The sequence below is a fragment of the Chrysochloris asiatica genome, unplaced genomic scaffold (assembly GCF_000296735.1).
Source record: "Chrysochloris asiatica unplaced genomic scaffold, ChrAsi1.0 scaffold00183, whole genome shotgun sequence".
Lineage (NCBI taxonomy): Eukaryota > Metazoa > Chordata > Mammalia > Afrosoricida > Chrysochloridae > Chrysochloris > Chrysochloris asiatica.
This window is the reverse complement of record NW_006408701.1, coordinates 954,855-972,607: the sequence shown is the minus strand read 5'-3', so window position 1 is coordinate 972,607 and position 17,753 is coordinate 954,855. Positions and strand designations below refer to the sequence as shown.

Sequence of the window (17,753 nt, the reverse complement as noted above, 5' to 3'; positions counted from 1 at the left end):
CAATGTGGTTCCAGAGCCAAATCGTGAGTGTCCAGAGCTCAAAACGACTCGTCTTGCCTGATTCATTCCTACAATTTTCAGTGATTTTTAACCAGTCCCGTCCCCCACCTCACCCATCCCCAATCTCCTGTGTCCGAAGTGGGTGTGCACCCGCCATTTCCCGCTTTTTGGAAATCAGTTTTGCCTCCGCCCACTCCTTCCTCGTCTACTTGGGCTTCTCAGTCTTCCCCCTGCCACCTAGAGTGCGCACTTTTAATAAACGGTCTGGTCTTTTTTATAAAACCAAAACCAAAACCAAAAAACTTCCAAGCGTTTGTTTTACAATTGACGAGTATCGCTGGAACGCACTGCCACCAATAAACCCTAGCGAATTCGGGGCTTTAGCTTGGCCCGGCAGCTTGCAACTTCCCCCCTCGGGGCCAAGCCGGCACTCATTCCTCCACCCGGGTTTCGTGACCTCAGCAACTTTCGCAGCGCACGCCGCTCCCCCCCCCCGCTGCCCCGCCTTGGTACGGCCCGTCGGGCGCTCAGCGTTCCGGTCTCCCCCCCCCACTCTTCTTTCAGGTTGGTTCAGCCCCAGTCTACTCTGGGGTGGTGCTTAGTCGGCGCCAGACCGACCCTCGACTCCGGCGAGGCAGTGCAGTTCCTCTTGGTACCTCGGCGTCGCCGGCTTCGGCTCCTTCAGCCTCCTCGGCCTCTTTCGCCTCGGCGGGAAGCAGATACTCCGGTGTATGCCCCACCCCTGACCCTACTCGAGACATGTCTACTCCGGCTCGGCGGCGCCTTATGCGGGACTTCAAGAGGTAAAGCGGGAGGGCGAGTGCAGGCCGGGGGCTGCCCGCTGGAGGGCTCAGGGCGGCTCCTTAGACCGGGTGGGGGCGGCCGGCCGCGAGTGCGGGATCGAGGGCCCTGGTTGCTTCTTCTGAAGGTTACAGGAGGATCCTCCTGCTGGAGTGAGCGGGGCCCCCTCGGAGAACAACATCATGGTCTGGAACGCGGTTATTTTCGGGTGAGTCTGCGTTCCGGGCGGTGACGGGAAGATGGGGAAGGCGAACTGCCCCCTCCTGCCCTCCAGCCCGGGTTGCTTGCGAAGGCGCAGGGGCAGAAGCGAACCCGTTTGGGGCTGGCCGGGCCTAGGCGCTTCCCTGGAGCCTGTACCTCGATTAGTTCAGTGCCGCCTGCCAGATCACCGTTTGGGGTTCAGAGGGGGGCGGAGCGGGGAGTGGTGGCGGTTAGGCCCGGCGGCCTGTCCTGAGTCTCGGAGCCCGAAACCTTCCTTCGCGGCGGCGGTCGCCCGGGGCTGGAAATGGCAGAGCCTGGAGCTGCCATCCCCCAAAATGTGCCTGGGAGCTGGGAACCTCTGGCGGGGACTGACTGTTTTCTTCTCTGTTGCAGGCCTGAAGGGACCCCCTTTGAGGATGGTAAGAGAGTTCCTTTCCCCACCTTTCAGAGACCCGATCCACTGGGAAAAGGGTTCCCAGCTACCCTGGCAGTGCCTCCCACTTAGGGACTCACCTCTCCCGACTAAGGGCTGGAGTGGAATTCAGGATGTGGCAGGTGGTTCTCGCTATTGTCTGCCCAACTACAACTGCACCTTGTTCGCTCTTGCTTGCCTTCTGGCTTAATTTGGTTTTTTTTTGGGGGTTTTTTTTTTTTTTTTTTTCTTCTGGGTAAGGCTGATACTTTAAAACCAACAAACAAAAAAACACGGAGCACCATAGCACGGATCTAAGGATTTCTTGCTAAATTCGGCTCCCCCATCAAGATGCTGTTTGTATGCACTCAACCAGTTGCTGAGACTTTAGAGAACATGTAGTTCAGAATTCTACTTCCCAGGACAGGCAGGTGCTTAATAAATGCTTGTTGGGTGGGATGGTGAATGGATGCAAGAATCTCTTGCACTCAGCTGCCTGCTTTCTACCACCTCACTGAATGCACATCATCCTCACTGCTCTGAACTAGCCGTGGATGGCTAATTTGAACATAAGGTTTCTCATTTTTAAATGTGCTCTTTATCAAGAATTTGTGGTCTGTAATTTCAAAGCTGCTTCAGAATGGAGGTGAGTATAATACACTCTCTTGACCAGCCTATTTGAATATACTACATGTAACTTCTTAATGGATTTAGGTTTAATTTTTTTTTCAAAACAGGCATGGTAATTGCTTTCTAAAGATGTTTTTAAACTTTATTATGAGAGAATTACCCATTCTTGTGCAGTTGTAACAAACAATACAGAGAAGCTTTATACCCTTTACCCAGCTCCACACACCCCTTTGATCACATCTTGAATACAACTAAAAAATTGGCAAGAATAGTTTTACATAAGCTCAATTGTGTGTTTAGTTGTTAATTGGATTTTGAAAGTTTAATACATTTTAAAACTGTTTAAAAGTAAAAGTCATCTACTGACATTAGTTCTGTTCTTGAAAGCCTCAAGGTATTTAAATAAAAAGGATCTTTCTGTTATTCTCTCTCCCCCCCCACCCCACCCCCCAATGATTAACCTTCCTTTAGTCATGCAGCATTTAATTCATACACACATAAGTCAGTTTGTAGGTGGGAACAAAAACGTTTCCGCAAACTACTTATTAGTACACTTAATGTTGCCAAGTCCGATTGCTTTCTGATGATGCTTATCCCAAAAGGGCTGTGAGGTCCATCCATAACAACGGGTCCATAATTTGTTTCACCTACTCACATTTCCCTAAGCAACTGTAGACAGTCACCTGAATACTTTGAGATGCCTCTTTACCATGCCTCACGGGGTAAATAACACTGTTCTTCAGTGTTGCTGCAAACAGAAATGACAGCCCGAGAAAGGATTCTAAGGTAACTTTGCTGCAATTAAATCATTTGAACTGATTGATATCAAGAGCTAGCCAGACTTAATTTTCTATATTGTACCTGTTCTTTCTACCTACAGATAAACTGTTTGCTTTAGCTCTAGCAGACAGTTTTCAGGGGATTTTTTTTTTCCCCCTCCTCATTTTACTCAGACTGCTTTCTGCTGTAATAATACATCATTTTGCTGGGGGTTAGCTTATTTAAATATTTCAAGGGTGCTTCTTTTGTTGTAAGTGGTATGAATTGAAAAGGTACTTATGGAATCCATTATCTACCTGGACCTTCCCCTTGACATTACTGACTCTATTTTTGATGATGTGTCTCCATCCTGACATTACTGAAAGGAATTACTCAAGCAAAATTACAGTACCTTTTTCTGATGCAGTCTGTTAAACAATCTGGTATCTATAGATACTAGCCATGGTTTTAAAAACAATTTTTGTTTTATTTTGAACAGCCCTTTATTTAGTTAGGGAATTGACTGGCAGTGACTGATTAAGGGCTCATGGCATAGTTGATTTTGCTGTTTCTAGTGTATTATACAAATGAACAGCCCGTAAAGTACTTCTGCTGCTTCCTTGAAAACCATTTGTAGTGCGAGTTTCTGCAACAGCCAGGCCCTAGTTAAAAGAGATGAAATCTTAAGAGGAGAGGAGCTCTTAAAAATATTTTGAATTAACTCTACACACTTGAAGTAACAGGAATCTGTTCCCAAGAGCTTAACACTGCCAAATAAAACAGGCTTCCTCATGAAAGTATCTTGGTATATGTGCTGAATACAAAGGTTATAGAATATAAGAGTCATCGTATCATCTAAAACTTAATAGACAAGGTAAGGAGCTAGTATTTACTTTTTATACAAGATATATTTGGGTATTTTTTTATACTAGGTGTATTTGGGTATATATCCCTTGTTTTGAAAAATCAAGTCACTTAAAATCTAAAAATAAATCCTACAGTGAAGAGTATTTGGGTATTTTTAAAATCAGATTTTCTAGTCATCAAAAAAAAAAAAAAAAAGTTTTAAAAAGAACATGTACCTTACGAGTCATAAACTGGTTGGTCAAATGGCAGAAAATACCTGCAGAAGTATCTTCTTTGACCAACACAGTATTTTCAAAACAAGTTTGAATTTGTGAATGCTCTAGGCAGATCATGTTTATCTCTACCAGGCCCTCTTGACTTACACCAGCTGTTGAACACATGACCATAATTTCCATGGCTGCTGGGTCAAGATGGGCTGATTGATATTTCCCTTACATTGTTTTGGCCTCCTTAGGATGTTGAACAAATCAGTACAGACTGTGTCGATCATGGTGAGGCTGAATATTTCGGTTATTTACAACTTAGCCTTCTAGACACTCAGGATCAGCTCTATGCTTTAGAGCCTCCTGCTACATTATTAGGTTGACACATATTCAAGAACAAATTCATTTCGATAACAGCCTAAACAGTCATGAGAAAAGTTTGCTGGAGACTTGACTACAATTTCAACCAAGAAGGATTTTATTTCTGTCTTGAATTCCTTCCATTCGTGTGAATAATTGAGTTGATTGTATAGTGAAGTACCTTGTGAGTCACTCTTGGGGTTTTTGAGAGCAACTAGGATTTTTTTTGTGGCGGGGGGACGTCTTCATTTAAGTTCTCATTACAGTCTCTAGCACATGAAAAGGAACCAGTGCATACACTATTCCTCTTCTAGTCTGGGGAGAGGATATAAAATTTTAAAATTAATTTGATTGATTTGTATTTCTAACATTCTTTTTTTAAACCTTTGTGCTTTCATTTCTAATCTGTTTCAACATCACTTGGAGAGTTTAAGATATTAGTTGACTAAAATAGGCCTTTGAGACCTTTCCAGGAAGAAGGCCCAATTTTTGCCTCAGTTTTTTTGGTCACTTTATTTTAAGGCTGTTTTAAAAAAATATAGTGGCTAAACTTATCCTGTAGGTTGATTTGTGTTTTAAGATGGCTGTCTCCAAGTTTCAGGGAGAATAAATGGCACAAGGAAGAGAGAAAAAAAATCACTTTTGTTTGGGTGGTGTGGTGACAGTCTCTGTCCATTTTCAACCAGTTCCTAGAGCTGAGTCTCCTAGCTGGGCTCTTTCCTCTATACCTTACAGCTTTTGCATTATTTCATTTAGGACTTCAAAAAAAGTTGGCAGTGCATGAAAAGCAAAAGTACGATTGAGCTATGTGATGTGTACCTTTTCTGTTTTAACTCCAGGCACATTTAAGCTGACCATAGAATTCACTGAAGAATATCCGAATAAGCCACCTACAGTTAGATTTGTCTCTAAGATGTTTCATCCAAATGGCAAGTATCATTTTTCATGGCGCGATGTCAAGCTACTAAGTTTATTATGGAGGAAAGTCCACATTTCTTATTTCTTAGTGTGTTGTTGTTAAGTGCCATCGAGACCATAGCGACACTGTACAGGGCTTCCGAGGAGCAGCGGGTGAGCTTGAACTGCTGACCTTGCAGTTCAAACATCTTTGCAGTCTGGTGCATTAACCCACAGCGCCACACCAGGCCTCATCCTTAGTGTGTGTTGTACCTGAGTATTTGTTTAGGCATATTACTGTTTGCTGAAAGCTGAACTTGTTCATGGTGGCCTTTTGCTGTCTGAATCTATAGCCCTAGAACGGAAGCAGTGAAGGTACTTTCCCTTTGCTGGGAGTCTAAGAGCCTCCTAGTTTTAATTAACATCTGTTTATTAAACTAAGTCAAGGAGGCTCGCGAGATTTGCCGTTTAATGTTAGACCAGATTGGGGTAGTCTTGTGTTGTAATTATTGTCACTAGCATTTAGGACACGTTTTCAACTCTGGATGCCTATCAGAATTGTCCTGGCACATTTGATACATACTGGTGTTCTAGCCCCACTCCAGACCTTAACTGAATATCTGATTTTGTGGTTGAGGGCCAGGTAGACAGGTTAGGTTATAAAAGCACTACAGGTGGTTCGAATGCATCATTCTGCTTTTTGCCCAGCAGTAAACCTAGGAAAGAGTGCCTTCGATTCAAGTTAGTATTTTGTAAGGGAGGGGATATTTTTCGCTAGGCTGAAATGAAATGCTGTGAACTCTGAGCTGTCTTTTGGGTGTTTCAGATAGATCTAGCTCATAAATTAGGTGGAATGAATTTCCCATAGATCTGTGGGTGGCTAGAGACCCTGATAAGCAATGTGTATGGTTTCCTGGGCAATCAGGCAGTCTTTTTGTAAGGAGCACTGTCTTCTAGTATTACACTGATCCCATTGACGTTCTCTGATCATTCTGATTATTTCACTACTAACAAAAGCCTGAGTATTAGTGACTATATTTGCCTTAACAACAATGTTAGCACCGTAATGGTTTTGTTATGTCTAATGTTTATTGCTACTTTTCTTTCAGTCTACGCAGATGGTAGTATATGTCTGGACATACTTCAGAACCGCTGGAGTCCAACCTATGATGTGTCTTCAATTTTAACATCCATACAGGTGAATTTTCTTTAATGTGACTGTGGCCCTTGATATGTTTATATGTTAGCAAGTGAATTGCTTTTAAGTGTCTTAACATAGACCTTTTTACTTCTGGCCAAAGCTTATTTGCTTTATAGATACAAGGCAGAGCATTAGGACTCAAGCTACCAGAAAACCTAGTGTATACATTTACCTAGGTACTAGATGGATGTAAGTCTAGGCTGGTATGATACGGAGAACAAACTTAGCTGTCACTCTGGGCAATCATTTACTACTTAGCAAGAGAGCCTTGTGTGTTCTGAATTGCTTATGATGTGTGCATTGAGGAACTGACATTTAAAAAATTGTCTCTTTAGTCTCTATTGGATGAACCCAATCCCAATAGTCCAGCAAACAGCCAGGCTGCTCAGCTGTACCAGGAGAACAAGCGAGAATACGAAAAGCGTGTTTCTGCGATAGTAGAACAGAGCTGGCGTGATTGTTGACCCGGGTGCACCAAAAGAAGAGGCTGGTCATCAGAAAAATATATATGACGTGTTTTGTCACTTTTACTTTATTAAAAGAAAAATAGCTGTTGTGCTGTTTCCATTTTCCCTTTGCCAAGTTTTTCCTATCCTTTCTACCCTGTTGTTCAGAAAACACCCTCTGTTAATTCCGATGTACTGTACCTGGGTTACTTGCAAAAACAACTAATGCTTACTTCCTTTTCTGTGGTATTTCATTTCCAGTCTTAGGGCAATATTGTATTAACCTTACTCTTAAGCGTTTAAAATGTGTTGTCATCCAAGTGGTGCTTAGGAGTAGGCTGGCGACCAGGATACTGTTTTTAGCAAAATAATTGCTGAAGTATTTCATCTTTCATTTGTGTTGGATTTAGAAGTGAATGTATTTGGAATATGGCCTACAGCAAATGTGGAAACAAATCCATATAAACATCCATATTGAGAGAGCAAATGGAGTCAAAAATCCTGACATCTAATCCTAAAATCAAATAGGGATTCTATGGGAGGAGAGAGAATGTTAAAGGGCTCAGCCAAAGGAGTGCAGCAATTGTAGGGACTGACACAATCTCTTCTGGAATTGTGTGCTATTGCTGTACAGCCCATGCGAAGCTTCAGAATACTGCAATCTGTGGGATCAGAGGAATGGGAAGTACCATTCGGTTTTTAAGCCAGGGAAAGTTGGAGAGCCTTCACCTTCTTAAAGGAGCAGTACTGTCCTAGAGAAGCAAGCATCCCATCCCCCATATTTTTGCAGTTTGATTTAACCCCAAGGAAGGGAGCCTATCTGTGGCAAACCATTTCCCACTCAAAGCCTGAGTTAATGTTGCATGCTTTCGTTTCTCCTTTCAGCATTCTGAGGCTCTTGAAGTCAGTGTCTGTAGTTTTCCTTTGAATATTTATTCTTTTGTTAGCACCTTTAAGTAGCAGTGTGGGTCAAAGCTTGTAAATGTTTTGTCTAATGTTCCATCATCAGCTTTTGTGCATTTTTCACTCTTCTCCATCTAACTTTGCACAAGTAACCCATGTAAAAAAAATGTACATTTTTCAAAAGTTGTAAATAAAAATAACCTTAAAATTTTGTAGTCAAGTATAATACTCATTTCCCTTCCCCCTTAAGCATGAACTAAAAAAAATTCTGGGAGTAAAAAGTACATTGGAAAGAACCTGTTTTTTTCCCTTTTCTGTTGTGTTAACACTTCCTTTTAGACATTTTAACAGAATATAAAAACTCTGAAATAAAACAACAAAAAAACCTACTTAAATATATATTAGGATTGATCCAGGGACTGAAGTTGTGATAAGGGAGGAATAAACAAACCTGGATATTTACCAGAGCCCTCAGACATCAAGATTTAACTGGTTCCTGACATTCCACCTCTTAAAAAAGCCCTAGCTTAAAAAACAGTGCCAAACGATTACAAACTGTGTTTTAAATCCTGTGTAAAGTTTGGGAGTGTATACAGGTGTACTTAATCACCTTGTTTAAACAAAACTTTCTTCTGAGGAACGCCCATCTTGTTTTAAAGCAAAAAGCACAGTGACTGAAAACTATCACATATTCCTGGGAGGCTTACTAAAATTAAGCTAAATCCTTAATGGTGCATGTACCCCACTTATTCTTTAATACACAGTACTTGACTTTTCAACTGATGGGTGGCGGGGTTCAGTCTACGTTGAATACATTAATTGGCTTGTTGCATGTAGGAGAAAGTATTTTTTTCTCAATCCCATGTTTGCTTCAAAGTTGAACCACATCAGCTTGGTCTGTACTGGGTGGATTAGTTTTAAATGATTTTTTTTTTTTAATCCTACTGTATGTAGTAGCGTAGTGGTTATGAATCAGGCTGCTAATCTTATAGTCAGCAGTTCGAAACTGTTCCGCGGGAGAAAGATGAGACTTTCTGCTCCCATAAAGATTTACAGTCTCGGAAACCCTGTACAAACAGGGTCGCTGAGTCGGAACCGACTCCGTGGCACATCACAACACCACCACTGTGGCCAGGAGGAGTCCTGGAGGAGTCCTGGTGTGGCGCTGTAGGGTCAGCCCTGGACTGCTAACAGCAAGGTTGGTGGTTCAAACCCACCAGCAGCTCCTTGGAAACCCTATAAAGGGTCGCTATGAGTTGGAACCGACTTACTTAACATCAGTGGACAGGTATCTTAAATATTTTGATATTGTCAAGCATAGAAAAATATTTAAGGTGCGCTTACAGAATGGACAGATTTAAAACCTTTTTCTTTTATACGCCTCCTGAGATATACCATTTCCAAACACTTTCACAAGGAGAATCCTTTTAAAACTTTTTAACAGAGAGCCAACAAGCTGACACCCCAGAAACATCACGAACCATTTGAACACTTAATGCTTTTGCCTTTTTTTAAAAAAATACTACAGGCTGCCTGAATGTAATTATAACAAAGTAAATTAAAATGGATTTGAGAGGTCCCTTTTCAAATGGCAGGCAGATTTGAACTTGAGTCTTCAAGTACCTGCTGATGTGAGGAAGGGGGTTTGATGACGAACCAAAGTTGTAATTAGAGTCCTTTATTTAGGGCCCATCTCCAGCTTCAGGGGTTACTCATAGCAAAGGGAATGCATTGTATACTACTAAAAAAAGGATTCCAACAGAATGCATAAAATTTCCATTCATTTTGCAACCAAAGGGGAGGAAAAAAATTCTGAAAAGTAGATTCCTGAGGCTCAATGCTATATTTAACTGAAGGCACAGCTAGTTCCTCAGTATTATTATATATTTAAGTAATTAAAACCAAACTTGAAATTTCCCATTTACTTGTAGGCTTTATAGCAAGGTGGCTGTAATTGGTAAGTGCCATCGAGTTGGTTCCCACTCACAGGGACCCTATGTAGGTTTTCCGAGGAGCGGCTGGTGGGTTTGAACTACCAACCTTGGTAGTTACAGTCCAGTGCTTATCCTGCAGGACTCCTATATAGCAACGTTGTCGTTAGGTACTATCGAGTCAGTTCTGACTCACAATGACCTTGTATAGGGTTTGAACCGACAACCTTGTGGTTCACAGTCCAGTGCTGATCCTACAGTGCCACACCAGGAGTCCATAGCAAGGTTACTATGGGTTAAAAATGTCTATTTCAAAGAGAAACTATAGGAACCAATTCAAAGGAGCAAATAGAAAAGCAAGGTTGTCAGCAGCTCATTCTTATCAACCCCATTTCTCAACATACTTTATTTCCAAGTAGTTAAAGTAACTGCCTTAATTCTGGACCAGTCCCAAAGTTGACCTAAGAAGTTAGGAAACTAGACTCTTTGAATCCAGGAACCATATTTGTATATACTTGGCTCAGTTATTTGGGAGCCTTAACTGTTAATTCATTAATATGTTGGACTCATCTAACCAAGCCAGAATTATATATACCATTTCCTTACCTTACCTTGCCCCCACCCAAAACAAACAAAACCAACTCATCATTTTGGGAAAAGGCAATGTCCCTTAACCCCTAGAGGTGAAGTCCTGGTATAGCACTGCAGGATAATGCACTGGACCGCAACGTCGGTTTGAACCACAAGGCTGGCAGTTCAAACCCACCAGCTGCTGCTTGGAAACTCGATACAGGGTTGCTATGAGTCAGAACCAACTCAATGGCACTTAACAACAACAACAATAATTCCCTAAAGGCACTCTTGCTCAGAGAATTGAAGACTGGCTGTTGTAATTCACGGAATAAATCATCATAGAAGCCAGGATGGGGCGATTCTGTCTCACATACATAGGACATGCCATCAGGAGGGACCAGTCTCTGGAGAAGGACATCATGCTTGGTAAAGCAGAGGCTCAGCAAAATGACGACACAGTGGCTGTAACAATGGCCTCAAACACAGCAATGATTGCGAGGATGGCACAGGTTGGTCAGCGGTGCGTTCTGTTGTACACAGGGTTGCTATGAGTTGGAATCAACTCAATGGCACTAACAATTGAACAAAAGGTTCTCAGGGCTGGCATGAACCTTACAGGTTAAAAAAAAAAAATTTTTTTTTAATCCTATAAAATTTAGAAAAACTAGCTTTGCTCCCTTTGCCACTGTGAAAGTATTGAGTTTGTCAAAATGAAATGCACACCTTGTTTTTCTTCCTAATATAAGGCCATACACTATAGGGAGGGAGGTGGTGGAAAACAAATAATCTAGGTGCGAAGTTATAACTTTACAATGAAAAAAGCATTGCCTTAGCTACAGTCTTAATAATCTATGGATTAAATACAAATGTTAATATATACATTTTAAGTATATATAAGAAAAGGAGTCCTGGTGTGATGCTGTAGGATAAGCACTAGATTACAAGATCGGCGGTTCAAACTCACCAGCCACTCCTCCGAAGCTCTATACGGGGTCACTAGGAGTTGGAACTGCACTTAACAACCACCACAAGGAAAAGTACGGTTTATTGTGACCAATCCCTCATCAATTCAGGTGCTAAATGGCTTAGACACTGCCCTGAACAGTATCCCACTGCAGATGTTTAACTGTCAGTATTAATATTCATCTAAGCTGTTACAGGTAAAGTCATACTTGATTTATCTGAGATGGAAAAACATAATCATGTAAAACTGAACAGCCAAAGATTTGGCTGTAGTCAGCATGCTGGCCCATAGTAAAACGGATGGATTGCTATCTGCTAAGACATGTTCCTCCACAAGTGCCCTGGTTTAGGAATGTCCTGACTTACTGACAACACCTACTGCCCTTTATTGGAGTCCTGGTTTGGCGCCATTAGGTTAAGCACTTGACCTCAAGGTTGGTAGTTCAAACTCACCAGCCACTCCTCAGAAACCCTGTACAGTGTCATTATGAGTTGGAACCAACTGGACTCCACTGCACTTAACAACAACCACCTACTGCCCTTTAAGGTTATGTAAATTTGCCCTTACTAACCAATCCCTTCTGGCAACACATTCTTCATCACAATCACCTTTACGTGAGGCAAGTGCAGCTTTTAAATCCCTCAAGTAAGGCTAAATAAGAACCTGTTGCAACTTATCTACAAATCCGACGGAAAGACACACTTCGGACTAGTGTGTACTGTAATCTGAGGAACTGCCTGTACTTCCCTTCTCCAAAGACCCCCAGGTGTCTTCACAGAAATAAGCACACTACCATTTTCATCAACTTGGGCTCCTTTTATTCTAGAAGCACACACTAAATTCTTTTTATACATTTTTGTACATCCCAGAAATCAGCGAAAATAGCAGTTTTAAATATGTTACAAAGTTGGCTTTGGAGGCTTAGTAAGCTTTTTGAGAGAGGGACCAGCCAACAGACCTTTTCATCAAAGCACCAATGTATCACCAGTCTTTTTACACCAAGCTTGACCATAGCCGTGGTTGCCTTGGATGTGCTGCACATCCAAGCCATATGAAAGCTAGAATGGAGAGTCGCTGGGAGCCTCTCTGCAAGGCACCAAGAACAAACAGTTCACGTTTCCTTTCTTCAGATGCGATCCGGTTCTGACTCCTTTCAATTGCTCTCTCAAGTAGTGCTCTCTCAGCATGAAGACTAGAATTTGTTAAAACCCATAGATCACAAGATACAGTAAATCACACCAATAGTCTGGAAATCACATGGTAGAAGTTATAAATAAATGAACACTAAAATTACTTTAAGAAAGCTTTACATCATTTAGTTGGTAAGGACATTTACACGTACAGCACAATTCACTGTGGAACATTCTAGAGCTAGCTTCACACAGAGATGAAAAGAGATATTACAAAATGATCTGACTTTCTCCGTAACACTGGAGGGAGGACTATAGTTTTACTGTAGGCAGTATCAACTTTACAGATTGTGGCACATTGCTGCGCTATATATGCCCTTTAGAATGAGAATTTCTCAGAGTAAAATTTCATTTGGATATGTGTTCTGGCTTGATCAAACTACTAAAATCCAAGGGACACAGCAATTATCAAAGACACAAACAGTAACTGCACAACATCATCTGGGGTAAGCTAATACAAGTGGACAGAATTCTCCAGGTTCCGATATCCAATAAAGCACTATATGAAATGCACAGGGTGAGACATTTTAATGAATATACTCTGCAACCAGAAAAATGTAGTATCTCTTTCTTTAGTTTAGAAGCCGGTCTCAATAGGCATTTACAAAATAAATTAGTAAGAACTCAATTTGCTTGAGGCATTACAAGCTCGTAATGCCCCACCTGGCCTTCCTGTTTCAGCTGATCCAGCAGGTCTTCCTTCCGCCTTTTCCTACCTACCACTAGGTACCTATCATGGCCCACCCCATGAGACTTACTCTTCAGACCATACTTCTGGGCAATCTGGTGTATTTGCTTCCGCTCATCATTAGTCAGCTCTGTAGAGAAAGTCAAGTCTGTGTGGCTCTCAGAACGCGCGTAGTTTCTGATGATCTGTTCAATATCTCGTTTGGCAATTTTATTTACTCTCTCTACATCAAGACCAAGCCCTTCTCGCTTATGCTGCTCTTTAACTGAGATAGGCTCCCGTATGCCCTCGCCAGATTTACCTAGCCCACCCCCTGTCCAACCCATCTTTCTCAGCAGCTGGTTTCCGATGTTATCTTCTTTGATTTGCTGTTTGTAAGCCTCCTCTGCTGAGCGGCCCTGGATTTCATTTCGGGAAATCACATCTTCAATAGCTCCTTTCTTCAAGTTGTTAATGACAGTTGGCTGGGTCTTCTTGAGGGTTTTCACAGCTTCTCCAGCAGCTTCATACTTGACAGTTTTCTTCACCCCAACAGCTTCAGCAATGACTTCACTCTCTAGAATCACCTTGCATTTCCATCGGAGGCCTGTCATTCTTTCATAGACGTATTCAACTGTCATCCGGTTAAACTGAGCTGTATCGTTCAGTGTGCACACAGGATTGGAAGAATTCTCGTACACTACGAGGTCCTTTATGTCTTTCTTCTTCCCAGATCCCCTGGGTGAAGAGCCTGGCTGGCACTGTGAACTTTTGACAGATGGATAAGTGGGCTGTGTTTTCTGAAGAATCTTCAAAGCCTCATCAGCAGCTGCATGTTTACTTGTTTTTTTGGTTCCATAACCTTCAGCTAAACAGTGATCTTGCAAGAACACTCGACAACGCCACGTGCGATTTGGCATCATCTCGTATTTGTATTCAACAGACATTTTGTTGTACGAGGCAGAATTGTTAAGAATGCCAATTGCGTCGTTTGCATTTTCCGTGAGGACAAAATTAGTCCAATGTTTGGCAGAAGCATTAAAAATGGGCTGTCCAGAAGCATCTTTAGCCAGTACCACCAGCTCTTCTGGTGGCTTCAGAGCCGGGGGAAAGTCATACGAAGGCATGCCAATCTGACACACCACAAGGTCCTCTCCAATGATGTGCTTGAACTTCCGCTGGATAACTCTAACTTCAATACGCTTCTGTAAGAGTTTCACAGCTAGCTCAGTAGCTCGATCCCTGGACCCATTCTTGCTGCCAGCATAACCTGTGGTTAAGTAGATATTTTGGCATCTGACTTCACAAGCGTAACCATCTATTAGCAGTTTCTTATTTTTAGGGATGTCAGCAGGAGGGATTTCTTTCAGAGGGGCGTATATATACTCAGGGTTTGTCTTACAAGCCTGGATACAACGAGTTAACATATATGTGTAATTAATCTTATCAGAGCCAGAAGTCATCTCAGGATTAGAAAGGTTCTTCCAGATAGTCGCTGTGAGTTTCTCAATAAAATACTGCTTCTCGGCGACCACCGAGTCAGGAAATGTCTGTGATGGGGAATGCTGGGGAGGTGAGAGAGAGTTTGACTGCTGTGATGTGCTGCTCGGGCTAGGGCTTCCACTATCAAATTGCATGTTGGCTGTTACAGACTGGTCTTTTGTGAAGATAAATCCGGAGGAGTCACAATACTGAGAATTCCCATCATGTATACTGAAAGAGTCCTGAGTGTAATCTTGGTAGGTGTCGCTTGGCATGCTGACAAAATGTGTTTGTTCCTTGAGCTCTTTTGTTTGAGGGCCATAAGGATCTTGCTGTCTTTCATCATTTGAACTACTAGCTACAAAATGTACAGGCTCAAAACGAGGTCTCGCATGGAATTTGGAACCAGCTGGCTTTTTAGGAGGATTTTGACCTATAGAATGAGTGAAATTTACAATTCATTAAAAAGGGAATATTTCAAAAGAGTCAAGCAGGAAAATAGTACCAACCAAATTCTATGCCAGCTACATTGTTGGTACAGCATACTTCCCCGTCACCAAACCTTCTGGTCATTTAGGTGAAGGGACTCAAATATCAATGGAAGGTCCCAGCTTTAAGGAGGGCTGCTCCCTGTCCTTTCACATGTAAGGGAAGGCTCCTGTTAAGAAACACACCACTGAATCAGGTGTGCAAGTCACCATCACGCCTGACTGCTGTTAAAACCCAGGTAAAATGTACTCTGAGCAAGGAAGGCTGTTCCTGTATCATCTCATTGCACCTGTGCTGAAAAAGCACACTGAGGGCTTGCATATGGAACAGCCGGCTCTAATGCAATACAGAGGCACTCACAAACCTTTCTCTTTAGGATCAAAGGGGAGTGACTCTACAATGGTGTTTTATCGAGTTAGCTGTGACTAAAAAAAAAACCAAACAGAAGAATTACTGAAAGATCCCCCAAAGTTTCAACCTCCAATTCTTAGTCCTGACCTCTTCTGCGCAGAAGGGTGCTTGCTATATTTTATTTCTAGAGGAAAGAACAGATAGAAATTGATGAAGTTATGGGGGATCTCAAATTGAAAGCTCTCGGTTGAAGCTGTATCAGACACTACACTAGAGCTTTCTCCTTACTGACACCGTTCAGTAGAAAGCTGGTCCATCCTGGACCCATCCAAGAGGATTTGGTTACCTAGATAATCAGATGATTGCAGTACAAGGTGTTCAGTACCATGGCATAGACTTTAAGCACAGCATTATAGCCTGACTTTAGTAGTTTTCAGTCCTACTTAGCAGTCTCAGGAAAAAATAAAGGTAAATAACTGAAAACTAAAATTCTTTTATATCTATGCAAAACCTAGTGTTATTTTAAAACCGTATTAAAAAAAAAAATTCATGTTTCTTCAAATCCCACCGTTCAGAAACAAATATACTCACCGTCACATGTTGAGAGGTGGCGTTTTTGACCTTTGGAAGGTTTTGATAGCATCAGATCATATGAAGGCATCTCCCCAATATCAATACCTTCAGCCATTTGGAGAATTTTTTCCATCAAACGTGGGCTGTACCTATTTAAATCAATATAATCTACAGTTAAAACAACGAATATAATTTTTCAAAAAAGCTTCCAAGTGAGCCAGTCTTAAAACTGTCCCCATAGGATTGTATCACAACAGAGTATCTTGGATATCAAACGGCAGAACACGCCCTCCAAATCCTTACCTATCAAATGAGTAATTAAGTTACTGTCACCAGAACCATGATGTTTTGCTGCATAAACCAAGAAAAAACAAACATCCCGAAACCACTGCCACTGAGTCACTTCCGACTCACCACGACCCTGTATAGGGGGTTTCTGGCTGTAATCTTTATAGGAGCAGAAAGGCTCATCTTTCTCCCATGGAGGCGGCTAGTAAGTTTGAACTGACAACCTTGAGGTTCGTAGTCTAGTGCTTATTCTACAGCATCACTAGGGGGCCTTATTTCTAACAGAAGCCATACAAATGAAAAATCATTAAGTTTAACTAAGGACATTATCTTTCATTTTGAATTGAAAATATACTCATGATGTATTTTTGCTTTTCTACAACATAACTGTGTACATGAAGGGGCTTCAAAAAGTTCATGGAAAACTGGAGTGAAAAAATAATGGAATTGTTCCACGAACTTTTCGACGCTCCCTCATTTATTCTACCTCTCTCAATAAAGGTCCTAGAAGTACTAATTATTAAGAGCTGCTGGCTCGTGAATCTCCAGATTGCAGTCTCTATCATTTCCCACTAAAAGGAACTGAGGTAATGGAGAGCTACCTGACTTCCGGTCTGGAGCAGGCCATGTTTAAGATGAGCCTGGGTGATCTTCATAATTATATTTGCAGACACGGAAGCTGTCAAAGACCACACGCATGATGTCAAAAGGGCTCAGAAGCCGATGAGTAACCTCCCATTGGCAAAGTGAGTCACCATGTTGAAAGAACAGTATCTATAATGGATTGCTGTTGTTGTTATTAAGTGGCGTTTGTGCCGACTCATAGTGACCCTATATAGAGTTTCCGAAGAGCGGCTGGCAAGTTTGAACAGCCGACTTTGGTTCAAACTGACTTTTTGGTCCAGTGCTTATCCTACAGTGCCACACCAGGACTCCCACAATGGATTAAGACGTATCAAATGTGTTTTAAAAGAATCCATGAGTTTACAATGATAATTAAACAATCATTACCGGTCACCTTTGGGGGCTGGTAGGAAATCAAGATTGTCAGTGGATGTTAAAACTATTATACAAAAAGTTGAAGGGGAGAACCCAGAAACAGACCCCCACAAATAATGCACAACTGATTGCTGACAGAGGCGCAAAAATAATTCAATGGCGAAATGATAGCATTTCAATAAGTGGCATTGGCACAAATGGGCATCCATGAGCAGCAGACAAACTCTCAACCTAAACCTCACATCCTGTACAAAAATGCACTCCAAACACATGGTGAACTTACAGTAAAATGTAAAACGAGAAAACTCTTTTAGAAAAATACACAAGAGAAAATCTTTATGCTCTACAGTTAAGCCAACAGTTCTTAAACTTGACACCACAACCATGAGCGAAAACTGATGAGGGTCTCATCACAATGAAAACCTCTGGCTCTCAAAGGACCCGTGAAGAGACTGAAAGGACAGCTGAGACCGTATACAGACTGGAAGGAAAGATAGCTCTGCCAACCACATATCCAACAAAAGCCTAGTGCCAAGAATATATGAAGACCTCTCAAAACACAAGCG

General features: G+C 41.9%; 2 protein-coding genes across 3 annotated transcripts in view; one reads left to right on the top strand and one right to left on the bottom strand.

The window, feature by feature from the left end:
• The first annotated feature begins 616 nt into the window (after window positions 1-616).
• UBE2A (ubiquitin-conjugating enzyme E2A) lies at window positions 617-6,886 on the top strand. 2 transcript variants are annotated; one of them, XM_006872100.1, is made up of 6 exons: window positions 617-803; window positions 929-1,009; window positions 1,396-1,421; window positions 5,073-5,162; window positions 6,240-6,328; window positions 6,667-6,886. In XM_006872100.1, exons 1-6 carry the CDS (start codon window positions 760-762, stop codon window positions 6,793-6,795), a joined length of 459 nt encoding a protein of 152 aa, XP_006872162.1. In that variant the 5' UTR covers window positions 617-759; the 3' UTR covers window positions 6,796-6,886. The 2 variants fall into 2 exon arrangements, with proteins under 2 accessions (XP_006872162.1, XP_006872163.1); XM_006872101.1 differs by lacking the exon at window positions 5,073-5,162 and having other exon boundaries at window positions 760-803; window positions 6,667-6,795.
• A 5,062-nt stretch (window positions 6,887-11,948) lies between these two features.
• The window catches only part of NKRF (NFKB repressing factor), a 21,546-nt gene continuing 15,741 nt past the window's right edge, over window positions 11,949-17,753 (bottom strand). The window contains exons 2-3 of the mRNA XM_006872102.1: window positions 15,919-16,049; window positions 11,949-14,920 (exon numbers count right to left, since the gene is read on the bottom strand). Coding sequence (XP_006872164.1) covers window positions 12,963-14,920; window positions 15,919-16,033 — 2,073 coding nt within the window. The 5' untranslated portion in view covers window positions 16,034-16,049 and the 3' untranslated portion in view covers window positions 11,949-12,962. The remainder of the gene's footprint in view (window positions 14,921-15,918; window positions 16,050-17,753) is intronic.

Coding starts and splice junctions, on each gene's coding strand:
- UBE2A (XM_006872100.1), top strand. CDS start 760: ATGTCTACTCCGGCTCGGCGGCGCCTTATGCGGGACTTCAAGAG. Junction 804..928: donor CTTATGCGGGACTTCAAGAG/GTAAAGCGGGAG, acceptor CTTCTTCTGAAG/GTTACAGGAGGATCCTCCTG. Junction 1,010..1,395: donor TGGAACGCGGTTATTTTCGG/GTGAGTCTGCGT, acceptor TCTCTGTTGCAG/GCCTGAAGGGACCCCCTTTG.